At 42.6% G+C, this 14,319-nt stretch overlaps 2 protein-coding genes across 4 annotated transcripts; one reads left to right on the top strand and one right to left on the bottom strand.

The window, feature by feature from the left end:
- Positions 1 to 93: 93 nt before the first annotated feature.
- RPS25 (ribosomal protein S25) lies at positions 94 to 3,634 on the top strand. 3 transcript variants are annotated; one of them, XM_065417444.1, is made up of 5 exons: positions 94 to 190; positions 520 to 615; positions 1,995 to 2,178; positions 2,965 to 3,065; positions 3,573 to 3,634. In XM_065417444.1, the coding sequence occupies exons 1-4, from the start codon at positions 188 to 190 to the stop codon at positions 3,057 to 3,059; spliced, it is 378 nt and encodes a 125-aa protein (XP_065273516.1). In that variant the 5' UTR covers positions 94 to 187; the 3' UTR covers positions 3,060 to 3,065; positions 3,573 to 3,634. The 3 variants fall into 3 exon arrangements, with proteins under 3 accessions (XP_065273516.1, XP_065273513.1, XP_065273515.1); XM_065417441.1 differs by having other exon boundaries at positions 2,965 to 3,091; XM_065417443.1 differs by having other exon boundaries at positions 95 to 190; positions 2,965 to 3,060.
- A 141-nt stretch (positions 3,635 to 3,775) lies between these two features.
- CENATAC (centrosomal AT-AC splicing factor) lies at positions 3,776 to 12,479 on the bottom strand. The gene is made up of 11 exons (XM_065417440.1): positions 12,280 to 12,479; positions 10,565 to 10,731; positions 9,064 to 9,162; positions 8,409 to 8,475; positions 8,254 to 8,316; positions 6,959 to 7,023; positions 6,260 to 6,368; positions 5,671 to 5,701; positions 5,138 to 5,227; positions 4,624 to 4,756; positions 3,776 to 4,015 (listed from the first exon to the last, which is right to left on the bottom strand). Exons 1-11 carry the CDS (start codon positions 12,394 to 12,396, stop codon positions 3,934 to 3,936), a joined length of 1,023 nt encoding a protein of 340 aa, XP_065273512.1. The 5' UTR covers positions 12,397 to 12,479; the 3' UTR covers positions 3,776 to 3,933.
- Between the last annotated feature and the right edge of the window lie 1,840 nt (positions 12,480 to 14,319).

The following is a 14,319-nucleotide window of genomic DNA, read 5'->3' as shown; positions in this document are numbered from 1 at the left end:
GAGAGACAATTATTTCCGATTTTGGAGCGTTGTATTATGGGAATTGTATTTCTTTCCGGTTGACCCGGACGCGGTGTTGCTACATGCTCCGGAAGTGCAGTGAAAGCACGGGGTTTCCCAGACTCCCTACCAAGGCTTTTTCCTTTTTCGTCCGACATCTTGCAGCGGCAGCACCACCACCACCACCATGGTGAGCCAGCCCCAAGGTCTAGCTCCTCGGCTTGGCCTAGGACAGGGGTCTCTGTGAGAGAGCCGGAGCAAGTGGGTGCCGGTTCCCTCGAGGAGGCCTAGCCCTGGACTCCGTTGGCAGGCGCCCGGGTGGGGAAGGCTCATGTTAGGGCCGCGTGGCCCAACCCTACCTGTGCCGCGTGGAAGCTGGGGAGGGGGGGCTCCGCCGTGGAAGCTTCTTCCCGCGCCCTCGACGGGCCTGCGCCTGGCAGTATTGGGTGGGGGCGGATTTTCCCAGGGCTGGCTCCTGCCTTCATCTCTCCTTCTCCCCCCGGTCTCTTCTTTCTCCAGCCCCCCAAGGACGATAAGAAGAAGAAGGATGCGGGGAAGTCCGCGAAGAAAGACAAGGACCCAGTGAACAAATCTGGGGGTAAAGCCAAAAAAAAGGTAGGCGTCTGCACTGCGGTGCGTGAGTCCACTGGGCTCTGGGGTGTGCGCTCAGCAGTAGGGCCTGGGTACTCAGCAGAGCACTTTTGTCACTAATTATTCTCTGCGTGCCCTCTGTAAGATGAGCCTGTATCATCTCCCTTAGGGGTCTAGGGGGCAGAGAGCAGTAGCTATGAGGTCAGTTTTCCTGTGTAGCTGAGCCCTAGACTGTGCTTAAGGTCACACAGTGAGATAGTGTATTGTTCTATAATTAAATCTCTACTTTCTTTAGTCATACTGGTAAATCGTATTTAAGAATTATATAGGAGGGTTTCTCCATTCGATATTTAACAGTAGTTGTGACTACAGACTAACTCCTTGGTGACTGGGAGGGAGGCTTTCAAACAGAGATTTTCCCTGTGTCATAGAGCTCTTTAACTGTTTTTTTTTTTTTAATGTTTTGAAGTGCTTTAAAATAAACTATATTAATTCCTAATTGCCAACTGTATGTCTTGGACCCCATGTAGAAATAAGCTGATTAAAAATATTAGCAGGTTATTGTAAACCCTATAGTCCCTTAGAGTTTAACTTGATATAATTATTTAAGAGGGAATGTCATGTGATTATTGAAATTAGGAGTATCTCTTCAACCCTTTATACTTTTGAGTTGCAAGGGGGTAAATTGCAGCCCCCTACCCCCATTAGTATAAAGGTGATCTAAAAGACTTTTCAACACCGAAGACTGTTTCACTTCCTTGGTAAGTATAACATCATAATCCTAAAAAACAACAGTGTGTCTTGTGACTAACAGACATCTGTTAGCCTTAAAGGTGCCACGAGACTCTCTGTTGCTTTTTACAGATCCAGACTAACACGGGTACCCCTCTGATACTCTACAGCATAATCCTACTAATTTTGGGATGTCCCAGACTGTTACAAAGTAGCTAACGCCTGGATTTCAAATGTGAAAATTGAGCTGGTTGGGTGGGAAGTTTAGTCCTGCTTTATACATCACAAAGAAGCAAATGTTAGTTTCAGGTTACACTTTGCCACTTTTGGGGATGACTTACTGGTGCAGCATTGATAGTACTGAGTAGACCCTCAAGTGGCTTAACGCAGTATGATTGAGTAATAGTGGTAAACATGCCTGATTCCTGTCTGCTCTGGAATTTTCATTTTGTGGTAGTGTAGAAAAGGCCCTATTGTGCATGTTGGAGCGTGGTGCTAATGGGTCAGTGCTGATAACATGGTGAATAGGTGTCTATAATTGGTGCTCATCTGAGCAATAAGCTTGCATTAGGTGGTCATGGAGGAAATGCTAATCATGGCAAAGCTTTCATTGAGAGGGTATTTGTGTTGCTTCTTTGATGGTGATGTTCCCTTTCTTTTTCTTCTTGTAGAAGTGGTCCAAGGGGAAAGTAAGAGACAAGCTGAACAACCTTGTTTTGTTTGATAAGGCTACTTATGATAAACTGTGCAAAGAAGTGCCCAACTACAAGCTCATCACGCCAGCTGTAGTCTCTGAAAGGTTGAAGATTCGAGGATCTTTAGCAAGGGCTGCCCTCCAAGAACTGCTCAGCAAAGGTAAAAACACACTGAACTGTGGATTGGGAGACCTCAAACCAGATGTATTCTTTTATCTCCCTTATTTGTTGGTGATTGATTTGATACAAATCTATTTGCAGGTAGCTTGTATACAAAGGAGTTCAATAAGGAGCATTTTAATTTTTTAAAAATCTTAAGTCTCCTTTCTTATCAGTCTAATATTTTACTTGGCATTTTAATCTCTCTATAAGACCACATCAGAATTGATGTAATCTGTTCCTACACAAGTTACTTGTGTTCATAATATTTTTAAATTAATGCAAAAAATTATGGATGCTTGATATGCATAGTGTCTGTGAACAGTAAGATCCTACCTAGTGTGGAAAATAGTGTCAGGAGATGACTACGTAGCCAGGTCTGCTGACAACTTAAGTTCCCTCTAAGCTGCACCGGCCACCCAGCCTGCTATAAAGTGCTGCGCACTTCAGGTCCCCCTAACCTTAATAATTTGGTGCACATAAATGGAAAAAATTAGAGGACACATTGCTGACAACTGAAAACCTGGCTCAGTTTTGCAATGGTAACTGTTCCTGGATCATGCTGAAGTCCTGCTATCCTACAAAACATTTAGTGTTGGGACTACTGTGTTCTAGACAGGACCTTTGACTCGGGTTGCCAGGGGCCTCGATAGGAATTTCTTTTAGTGTTCCTGGTGTCGAAGGCACAGTGGAACACTTATTTCAATCTAATTCTGTTATTTAAATGCTGTCTTAAGCTCTTAAAGATTCTGCACACTTTCATAAATGTTTTCTGCTTCCTTTGTAGGGTTGATCAAACTTGTGTCCAAGCACCGAGCCCAAGTGATTTACACCAGAAATACAAAGGGTGGAGATGCACCTGCTGGTGGGGAGGATGCTTAAAGTGAGGTGCTATTGATATTCTAGAGTTGCAGGTATCCCTTCCCCTCTGATGTACACATGGTTAATAGAACTGCTAGTCAAAATCCTAATGTGAATTCCTCATGGTGGACTCCTCCAGTGCCTTGTGGAATCCCTGATATTTGGAATCTACTTCTAAATAGAGTAAAAACAAACAGCCATATAGTGCTGAAAGCACTAAAACTGAATTATTGCCTGCCCATGAAATAAATTAGAGGTTGTGTTGTTAAATAGTAATGGATATTTGAGAAGATGGGGTAGATCATTTCTGCTAGGCTCACTCCATGCTTTTCTTAGTCCCATGGTTGCCTTTTTATTAAGGCCTCTCTGGAGTTTGTTAGGTGGCCAATAACAACCAACCATCCAAACTCTTTTCTTCATAAAGTGTCAGGAGTTGGAGGACTTTTTTCACATTACAAGTGTTGCAGTAGGACAGATTTTATTAGATGAGTTCCACACAACTGATTGACTAACTCACTACTTTTTGCTTTGCAGGTTTTCCAGTTGCCTCTGCAATATTTCTTATGTAAATGTATACAATAAAATTGTTGAGTTCATTTTTGTTTGCTTCTTCTTAAGTGGGAGAGATGGAGTAAAAAAAATTCTCATATGCTTCTTAATGGTATAGTGCTGATAGCTCTGGCCAAAGAGGCCTTGGACTCCTTTTCATCTACGCTGTAGGACAGCACACTGAAGTCCCACTTAGTAGTAGTTTTAATAAAGGTAGATAAGAAAATTAGTTCAAGCATTCATGTTTTCTATACAGTTGGATTGTACACTGGTAAATATAACAGCACTGACATGGTGTCAGAAGTTACACACTTTGTACATTAAATACTAGGCTGTGTGTGCTCTTTCATTGAAGCTCAGATTTTGGTCTTTTTCGGGTCTTCCTTTGACTGTCTCTTTCTTTGCTGGATTCAGCTTTGAACTGATGTCTTAAAAAAATGAAAGTCAGCTTGGAGAATGCAACATGCTAGGAACCATACTATAATCAGCACTACTGAACAGCAATTATCATAGACACCCACCTATATGCACTTTCAGGTGGGGGTATTAGTTCCCACAGTCCAAATATTTCATAAGGATGTTTCTACTCTTCAGGTAGCTATGGCAAACAGCACCCCCTGTAATTCAGTAGTGTTGTTCACAAATCTAAATCAGTACTTTACAGGTGAGCTTCAGCCTGTGCTACCCCACTACACCTACAACTGTCAATTTATTCAAATTGCAGCCTCTTGTGAGAACAGGAGTCACACAATATAAGGCAATGTTTTACTTAGTGCTGAACTCAGTGTTGCTGCAGCAGAGACATGACTTTGTTTAAAGGTGGTGTGTGAGATTTCAGCAATAGAATTTCACAGATCCCAGGCTTTACACATTGAGCATTAACTAACTCCTACTACTTGCAGCAAGACATCTGTTTCAAATACATTACTACCCCTCTCAACAATCATTTGAGAAATCCCTTTCCTACAAATTGCCAACATACATACAAGGAACCCCACCTCTTGAATTTGTCAGCCTATCAGAGGTAGATGCTTACCTGGATTGCCACCTCCTGCCATGATTCCAGACCCGTCCAAAGGAAGGAAGCCAGCCTTCACCTGTCTGAGAGGTGTGATCAAAGTTGGCACCAACACGATCTGCTGGAAGCTTTTTCAGCTTCTGCTTCTCCTCTAAGAATCATTAGTTCAGAGAGAGTGAAGAGGTTCCATCAAACATTTTAGGTAAAGTTATAGGAAAAAATGGTTGGGAGAATACGAGTCTGTCTGAATAGGTAGGGTGGGGTTTTTTTTGTTTTTTTTTCCTTACTAGAGTCTGACTAACTGGAATTCATCTCCAGGATTATCAGAAAATCACCATTACCTAGCCTCTATGCAGAGTTTAATGTACCTCATCTACCCTGCACCACTGAAGTCTTATACACAAACGTCACACTGACTTTGTAGTAGACACTTCATTCTATATATAGTGATTTGCTTTTTAAATAAAACCAGAATTAAAAAAACTAGACCTCACCTCAATATATTCAAGTAGTAATATCCAAAGCCACTCACTTTCTTTGAGAAATTCCTCATATGAAGGTCCAATCTGCTGTTTACTTCCAAACTCCTCTTCATCCTGCATCAGCCAGGGAGGTTTGGCGCCTAGGAGGTAATAGGGAATGTGCTTGGCTACTGAAATAACCCTAAATACAAACCTAGAGGGAGAGGATGGGAAAAGTACCCCAAAATTTCTGCATAATTTCCCTAACAAATCAGTGGTGAAATGGCTTCTCCTGGAAGTACTATCCTTTGTCCTTCCTCCTTTGTGGAGAAAATAAAGGACTACACATCTTAATTTTCACAGCTAAGAGCCATTACAGTTCATACTTTGCAACCATACAGTTAGTTTCAAAGGAGTTTCCATTATAAGCCTGATTTTGCTCCACCCAATTCTAATACCTAAAATCAGTCTGAAATAGTTAACAATTCTCACTCCTGCCACAATTTTATGTTTTATAGTTACTTTGCAGTCTTCTGCTGGGTTCAGCCCAGAAATGTTTGATAAGGTTGTAAATGTGAAACCCTGGCAACAATTAAACATGTACCTGTGTGAACATTTCCGTTCCCTTCTGATTCCTGTTTTCAAAAAAAATTAAGAAAATCCCAATTAGAACTGGATGATTAAAAAGAGCAACTTTTATTGTAACTTTGTAGTACCACAGCAGATAGAAACTAAAACACTGTAACAGTTAATAAACTATTGGATTGCACAGATCTTCAAGTATGGACAAATAGACAAGGGGAACCTAACTGAAAATAGTAGCTTATGGGAGTATGAATTCCATTTGGAATTCCCTTCCCCAATGAAACTTTGCAATAAAGATAAACAAAGAGGGTAAGGGTCTTTTTCTCTATCTCCATCTAACAGATTAGCCTGTGCTAGGGATCTATCATTTTCAGTGCATTTCTTAGTGAAACAAAAGTCCCATGTTTCAGGGCTGAGAGTTTTTCACCCACTCAGTTGCTGAAATCCATTGGGTTGCTTTCTCAGTAGCTATGCCATTGGGGAAGCCTACAAACCATAAATCTGATTCTTATTAAATGCTAAAAGTATGAATTCCATTAGCTATGATCTGAAATACCAGTACCCATGAAAAATGGAAAGTGACTCTGTAAGCCCCTCCCCAACCTTACCTGGTGGCCAATAAAAGTCAGAGCATGGTTTCCTTCCATCCAATCTAAATCAGGTGTTATCTGAATCACACTTGGACCAAGCTGCTCTTCTGTGATGATGGTGATGTCACTAGAACACAGGAGCCAAAATAGCTTGTCAGATGAGGCATTTGGTATCCAGACAACAGCAAGAGAGCAAATGTTTTTCAACCTACACCATGGAATTGTTAAATAAAAGTTCTGGGACACAGGTGAGGCATAAATACTTCAATTAGTGTGTTCAAGTTTGGAGATTTTTAATGGGAAGGAGGAGAGGAAATTCAGCAGCAGCAGCTAACAATAATTAGCATTTATAAAGCACTCTGTCAGTCTAGCTCTTTGCAAAGTTTAGTCCCTAAAACACCCTTTTAGAGGCAGGACATTATCCACCTTTTCAGAAAGGGTAACATTAATTGTTTGTTCTACGATACTGAAGGAAAAATTAATTTGCCCACTAGGGGTTTGCAGATAGCTGAAGGTGCCTGCTGCTGCTCTTGAGAACTGTGTTAACCCAGAGAAATGGTACAGGTAAGTAACAGATAGTACAGTGATAACAATAATCATACTGGCCAGGGAAACAGTGTAGTAACTGTCTAGATAATTGCTATTCATCATTTCACAAAATTCAAAACTCCTAAGCAGAGGGGACACGCACGATGATATAAAAGGCAAATTTCTTACCTTTTATGCCCTCCAGGTGTACTGAAGGCAGATGATTCATCGCAAAATTCTGTCCCTGTTTGAGGCTGAGTTTGATTCAGGAAAAATAAACATTTTTTCTGGTATTCAACAGTAAGGCCCTTCCTGTTTTATGAGACACCTCATATTGCAATCATACATTCATGTTTATATTCTGGAGGCAAGGAAAATGGGAATTTTCAGTGTAGATACTAAAGTTTTTTTTGTTTGCCCTGGCTCTGCAGTGCTAGCAAGAGAAAACAAATACGGAGAGTGAGCTGTCTTTTCAATGGCTTGTGAATCACCAATAGAATTGTAAGCTAGATTCAAATTGCAGAATATTTATTACTGATGAGGATGGAGCCAGACTTACTTAAGGAGCCCAGGGTGCTTGCAGCACCCACAGTTATAAAGTGCAATCTTTTTAATCTGTAAATGGAGCAATTTGAACTGGAGTCATTGAGTGAATCTACACCACAATGCCCTTTCTATGGAGTCAGACAAATTTGCACTTTTTAAAAATATAAAAGGGCCAATAACTTTACCTGTTTTGTTTGAGTATAGTCAAAAGGCCTAACAGATTCCATCCCCTGTAAGTGCAAGACTGAATTCCCAGCAAGAGGATATATCTGGTTCCAGGTACTTCTTTAGAGAATGCAATGCATGAAGGTAATATACTTACTAGTATCTTATAAACAAGGGTATTTAAGTGTCTAGTTTTCCACAAGTATCAGGGGGTAGCCGTGTTAGTCTCTATCCACAAAAACAACAAGGAGTCCGGTGGAACCTTAAAGACTAAGGCATAAGCTTTCGTGGGTAAAAATGCATCTGAAGAAGTGAGGTTTTTTACCCACGAAAGCTTATGCCCAAATAAATCTGTTAGTCTTTAAGGTGCCATCGGACTCCTTGTAGTTTTCCACAGTGCAGGTATAATAGTACATTTTATTCCAGATTCCTTCTCGGTCACCCACGTCCAACCCTATCCTAGAAGAACTAGCAAGGATAAGAAGATTTCAGTCACAGTGATCATTCAAACATAAGCACTGCACTATTTGTGAGACTGATAACCACATCTGAATTAAGCCAGAGATTTGCAATCACAGAGCAGCAGTCCTATCAATTGTCACATCAGAACCTCCCCACTGGTAGGTGAAAGAACAAGTTATTAGACGTAAATTGTATGTAGTTTTAACATAAGAATCAATGCAGAAAATAGCCATCTATAAGATCTCAGAGGGCTTGTGGAAACAATCAATCATTTGCTGGATACTGCTCAGGTGCATCCTGGGAAAACAAACCTCTAAGACAGCATGTACCATTTCCTGTCTGCTCTGCTCCACTTCTCGGATATGGGATGCCATCTGGAATCGAACAAAGCAAGAAATAGGATGAGGACAAAAGGCAAAGCAAACAGGTAAGTCAGGTAAAGCACACCTAGGGCATCTCTGTTCACCTCTTTAATGACCTCATCCTCTTTTTCTTCATAAGCATCCAGAGCTTTGACAAGTGATGATTTGAACCTAAAAGAATATTTGAGAGATCAGTCACTTTTGTGGCATGATTTAGTCTGACAGCTGAACTGCTGGGAGCACCTGAATTTCTACCTCAACCTCTGACACTGATTCTCTGTGCCTTAGTTTCCCTATTTGTAAGAGAGGGATAAAAGGCTTACATTTGCAGGGACCCTGCAAGGATTAATGAGTTACTGGTTGTAAAGCCCATGGAAGATAAGCCATGATGAATGCTAAAATTTTGCAATGTATATATGACTGGAATAAACGCAGGACTGGATAATCTTATGACTCAGCTTTTTTTATAATTATGCTAATAGAGGGTGAGCTAATCTTATGCTCGACAAAGTGAGGTGATCACTTGGGGAAGTCAGAAAATCATCCCTAGCACAATGTAACTAGCCAGGTGCAGGGGATGATGGTATCAGATATTGGTTGCTGCTCGAAGCAGGAGTCTGGGCTAATTATTTATTTATACAACACCGCAAATACACACACTAAAACATCTCTGTTCCAAAGAATTTTGAATCAATAGTTGGAGCTAATGTAGCAAATTCTATACCCCTAAGCAAAGAAACAGACAAGGCGCCTACATACCGTTCATAGTCCTCAGGGGAAATCAGAAACTGCTGCTTTAATTTGGCTTCTGCTTTGTTCTCCCACCAGAACTTGTGGGCTTCTTTTTTATGCTCCAGGCTTTAAAAGAAAAAAAGAATAAAATCAAGTTTGATTAAATCACTTAAAGCCTGAGCTCCCAATCTAAACTAAGTAGAGAGCACGTGATTAATAACTGGCATACATGTCTCGTTAACAGCTTATCTCAAACAGATAGATTTATTAACTTATACTGATAGAGCAGCTTTTTGGGTTGCCCATGGCTATGTGACAAAAACTAGAGAGGTAAGGATACCAAGATAAACGGATATTGGAAGCAGGTAAGATATACTGTAGCACTACAGGTACTGGTTTTCATTGCTCATTAAAGCAACATGAAAAAGCGAAGTGTATTTTGTGCAACCCCAATTTTAGGGTTTAGCCTGTTTAAAAGGTCAGTCCATATTCAAGGGTCTGTTTGGGCATCACACACCACTAAAATCTGGTGTTTGGTTCATGTCCTTCTCCGATGTAGAATTTTGGCAGAGTCACAGAAGCCTTGAAAGACACACACAGCACATCTGTCTCCCTTGATAGTTGTATCCTGATCATCACTGTAGCTGTAGAGTGTGAGCATTTCTTCTTCCTATATCTCACAAATTAGTCCATACAAAAGCTAATGAAAGCTGTCTCTGAGCAACCACACTTTAATAAGGAAAGATTTATGGAACAGCAAAGTGTTATCTCACCACCGCTATACAGACCTTGCACCTCATTTTGGTAATTTTTTTTTTTTTTTAGAAGTAACAATATTATACAGACCTACCATTAAAATATTATTAGTGGATAATAATACTGGAAGAGTTAGGAGTCATTTAAATTACTAGTTTAAAGTTATGTTGTGTTAGAGTAACTAGATTTTAAGCAGTGGGTTTTCTTTAAGATCAACACTTCCATATCTGAATTGTCATCATGTGCCCCCCCAGGAGGCACTTAATGTAGATTCTATATGTAAATAAGGTTGTGCACATTTTAGAAATATACACTGAAGACCATCTTGGGTGTGTTTTCTTTAGTTATTTACTTCTGGAGTGGACAAATTAAGAAAGCTGTATATGTTAAGCAACTTGCATCAAACACTTTAGCATTAGTTCTCACAACCTCCACGGAAGATCATGGAGGTAAACAGAAGGGAAGTGACTTGCCCAAAATCACATGGCAAGTCAGTGGTAAGGGAGGAATAAAAACTAAGGGCTGTCAGAAACTTCAGTAGAACTGAAATTATGTTAACTTCTTGTCCTACACAAGCATATCTAATTGGTTACAGCAGGGATCTAGTTACTAACTCCTTGGTTTTATTGTCAGCTCTGCCACTGATTCACTATATGATTTGACGCACGTCATTTCATCTCTGTGCCTCAGAGTTGAGGGGCTGTGCACATACAAAGTATTATTAAACAACATAACATCCCCCAGGATGCAGATAGGGCTGTGGACACCCTACCTGGCCATGTGCTGCAGAAGTCCCCCATGCAGCACTGTCAGGCTCCCATGGCTTAGGTGCCTTTTCACCTCCTGCTTGCAGCAGAGACACCAGAAGAGTTGTTCATGCTCCCCTGCCTCATACTTCACAACCACTGCATTTTTAATCATCTTCCGAGCCAACTGCACCTGATTGAAGGAGGGACGAGAGGTGAATTAGCTGCTGTTTACCAATTTTTTGAAAGCTGGGTCTCTTCAAAAAAAATGAAACTAATCATGGCCCCTACAATCCCATCATGTGCTTGAAAAGGGCTATGCTTCTTATTGTATACATCTTTGGCTCATGCTCCTCCACCCAGCTAGTCTTCTGAACTCTCATCTCCCCTTCCCACATACACTTTAGTAAACACTAATGCAGATTTTTGTAATATTAATTATCCTCTCCTTTCCCACATGCTTTCATGAGTAGTAAAATAATTAATGTTGATGTTTAGGCTTTGTCTTCACTGTAGAAAAAGCTGTTGTTTACATAGAGACAGGTATCTCACGTTAGCTATCTCTATGTAAACAAGTGGTAACAAGGCCCAAGTAGTTTTTACATCAATGTCAACCTTATATCCTCCATGTTGAATTTACATCAACTAGCTACATCCAGATAAAAACTACTGATGTCTCCGGTAGGCTTTTATATCGACATAGCTATCTCAGCGTAAAAACACACTTTTTTTCCCCAGTGAAAACTAAGGCTATGTCTACACTACACAGCTTTTAGTGACCTGGAGGTGTCGCTACAGCCGTGCTGCTAAAAGTCTTATAGTGTAGCTGCTGTTTGTCGGCTTGCCGACAAAAGACTTCTACTCCCAACGAGCAGAGTTAGCTTTATCGGCAGGAGAGTGCTCCTGCTGACAAAGCGCTGTTCACACTGGCGCTTGTCATTTGCAAAACTTTTGTCCTTCAAGGGGTGTGTTTTTTATTTTTAAACACCTCAAAGACAAATGTTTTGTCGTTCACTTGCCAGTGGCATAGCCTTCGACTGGCATTGGCATTAGTAGCCATTGAAATGAAGAGAGCTGGTCACACCTCAGAGCTAGTGGCTTGGATGGCAAAACTCCATTGGACATCTCCGCAGCATTTACACTCGCTTCACATTTTGGATCTTTTCTTCGCAATCAGAAAAGTTAGAAACTTACTTTAAAAAAAAAACTCAGAAAGGTGTAGGGTGACCAGATGTCCCGATTTTATAGGGACAGTCCTGATTTTTGGGACTTTTTCTTATATAGGCTCCTATTACCCGCCACCCCCGTCCTGATTTTTCACATTTGCTGTCTGGTCACCCTGGAAAAGTGGGCTAAGGGAGAATGGCAGTGTCTGGTTACACCCTTGTGGCATATCTCCCACCCCAGAGGCCCACAGCCCCATGCTCTGGGAAATGCTGACTTAGTTACCACCAAAGATGAGCGGTGTGAAGCCCAAGCACCTCTATTATTTCGCATTTAGCGTGCTGGACAGATCGGCCATCTGTGAGCCTCATCTTTCCTGATGGGGAGGCGTGACTCACCCCAGGTCAAGCCGTGAGCTGGTGTCGGAGGTGGGGATAGAACCCAGGCGTCCTGGCTCCCCGCCCCCTCCAGCTCGACGGCCCGGCTCCGCACCCCGAGCTCCCTGCCAAGCGGGGGCAGCAGCTCTCTGCCCAGCTACTGGAGGGGCAGCGGGAGTGCGGAAGCTCCCGGCTCTCACCTTGGCCTGCAGCCGGCCGAGCGCCTCCCGCAGCCGCTGCTGGTGGCTGCCGCTGTAGAGGTGACGCCGACCCGTGAAAGCGGTGAGGCGACAAAGGGGGCAGTAAAACACCCCCATAGCGGCGCTAGGAGCCCGGCCTGGCAACCGCCGCCATCTTAAGGCGCCTGCCTCGACCGACGACTCTGTGCGTAGCGGTCGCAGAGGAGGGAGCAGCGAGCCCTAGCGGCCGCCCGCCAACTGCACGCGCGCGCGCGCCCGCCCGCCCGCCTCCCGGGTTTTCCAATAAGGCCTCCCCCGGGAGCTCCCTGCGCCACGGGCCGCAGTTCCCTCACCGCCCCGTCAGGGAGGCCCAGGCCCGGCCGGGCTCCAACCTTCCCGCCTCAGGGGGGCGGTGCTGAGGCTTGGAGCATTAGGCCAGCCTCTGGGCTGGGTGCCAGGATGGGAGCGTGTGAGGGAAATCCCTCAGGTTACCCTTGATCGATTCAGCGAGCCTCTGGTCAGAGGTAGGGTGACCAGATAGCAACTGTGTAAAAACGGGACAGGGGGTGGGGGGTAATAGGCGCCTAGATAAGAAAAAGTCCCCAAAAACGGGACTGTCCCTATAAAAATGGTGTCATGTATCAGGGGGTAGCCCTGTTAGTCTGCATCCACAAAAACGAGGAGTCTGGTGGCACCTTAAAGACTAACAGATTTATTTGGGCATAAATTTTAGTGGGTAAAAAAACCACTTCTTCAGATGCATATAAAAACGGGACATCTGGTCACCCTAGTCAGAGGGGATCAGATAATCGAGGCTGAGTTCATGTGGCATTTCATCCAGTAATTCCCACCTCCAGCCTATACAAATTCTGCTTGAACTAGAACATATTTTTTAAAGAGACATCAGCCTCGATTTAACGACTTCAAGTGAAGTAGAATCCACCACATCTCTTGGTAAGTTGATTCCTGAGATCTTCTCCCTTGGTCAAATCACTTCTCTCTGCACTACACTGTAGAATGGATGATGCTATTCCCCTACTGCTCATGGAGGTTGGGAGGCTTCATTCAGTGATGCGACTAAAGCCTCATCTGCACACAGAAGTTAGTTGCATAGATTCAAACTGATTTACTCACATCAGTCCAAACCCTGAAGTGGACCCTCCTAAGCTCAAATAAGAGTGGCATATTTTGGATTAGTTCAAACCTATTCCAGTTGACTGAAGCTAACCCAAAATACACCTGGTAAAATGAATCCACACAGCCTTTTGCAGTTGTTTAACTAAACTGGTCTAAAAATCACACCTTTAGTTAAACCAGTGCCACTTTCTCATGCAGACATTTCTGAAACTCTTGGACAGAAGGCACTGCAGAGGGCAAAGCATTATTTTATTTATTTGTTTCCACCAAATGTGCTCTCAGCACTTGCACACACTTGATTAGTTTACTAGAAAACCCAAAGAAAAAACATGTATTTTCCTTTCAAAAATACTTTTGCTTCTAGATAGCTTACTTTCCTCAGCGTGCTTTGACTGTGCAGCACTGTTGTAGTCATTGCTTTTGTTGGTAGTGTTTTTCTACCCTTTGTAAAGCAAAGTGGTTTATATTTCAGGCCCAGATCCTGCAAATTATCCTGCATGAGAGGACACTGGCACCCACACAAAGCCCTGTTGAAGTCAGTGGGGCTCTGCATGATGTAACCTGCAGGATCACAGCCTTAGTCAGGAAATCAATATAAAACAGCACTCCTGAGATCTTGAGTCAATTTTTCAAACATGCATAAGTGATATAGGCTCGTAGGAGCCTAAGTCCCATTGACTTGAAAGTCAGTTTTGAAAATTGGACATAGGCCGAGTCTACAGTAGAAAAGTTTTGCTGGTATAGCTACACTGACAAAACCATCCTAGGTAGGGTGACCAGATGTCCCGATTTTATAGAGACAGTCCCGATTTTTGGGTCTTTTTCTTATATAGGCTCCTATTACCCCCCACTCCCGTCCTGATTTTTCACACTTGCTGTCTGGTCACCCTACTCCTAGGGTAGATGCGGTTATACCACCAGAAA

The sequence above is a fragment of the Emys orbicularis genome, chromosome 15 (genome assembly GCF_028017835.1).
Source record: "Emys orbicularis isolate rEmyOrb1 chromosome 15, rEmyOrb1.hap1, whole genome shotgun sequence".
NCBI lineage: Eukaryota > Metazoa > Chordata > Testudines > Emydidae > Emys > Emys orbicularis.
This window is presented reverse-complemented; position numbering and strand designations above follow the sequence as displayed.

What these genes read in the sequence shown, in the direction of transcription:
- RPS25 (XM_065417444.1), top strand. An exon ending in GGGGTAAAGCCAAAAAAAAG is followed by an intron (nt 616 to 1,994) that starts GTAGGCGTCTGC and finishes TTCTTCTTGTAG; the next exon opens with AAGTGGTCCAAGGGGAAAGT. An exon ending in CCAAGAACTGCTCAGCAAAG is followed by an intron (nt 2,179 to 2,964) that starts GTAAAAACACAC and finishes CTTCCTTTGTAG; the next exon opens with GGTTGATCAAACTTGTGTCC.
- CENATAC (XM_065417440.1), bottom strand. Translation starts at nt 12,396, where the DNA reads ATGGGGGTGTTTTACTGCCCCCTTTGTCGCCTCACCGCTTTCACGGGT. An exon ending in TGGTACATGCTGTCTTAGAG is followed by an intron (nt 7,024 to 8,253) that starts GTTTGTTTTCCC and finishes AATCAAACTCAG; the next exon opens with CCTCAAACAGGGACAGAATT. An exon ending in GGCAGGAGGTGGCAATCCAG is followed by an intron (nt 4,016 to 4,623) that starts GTAAGCATCTAC and finishes CATTTTTTTAAG; the next exon opens with ACATCAGTTCAAAGCTGAAT.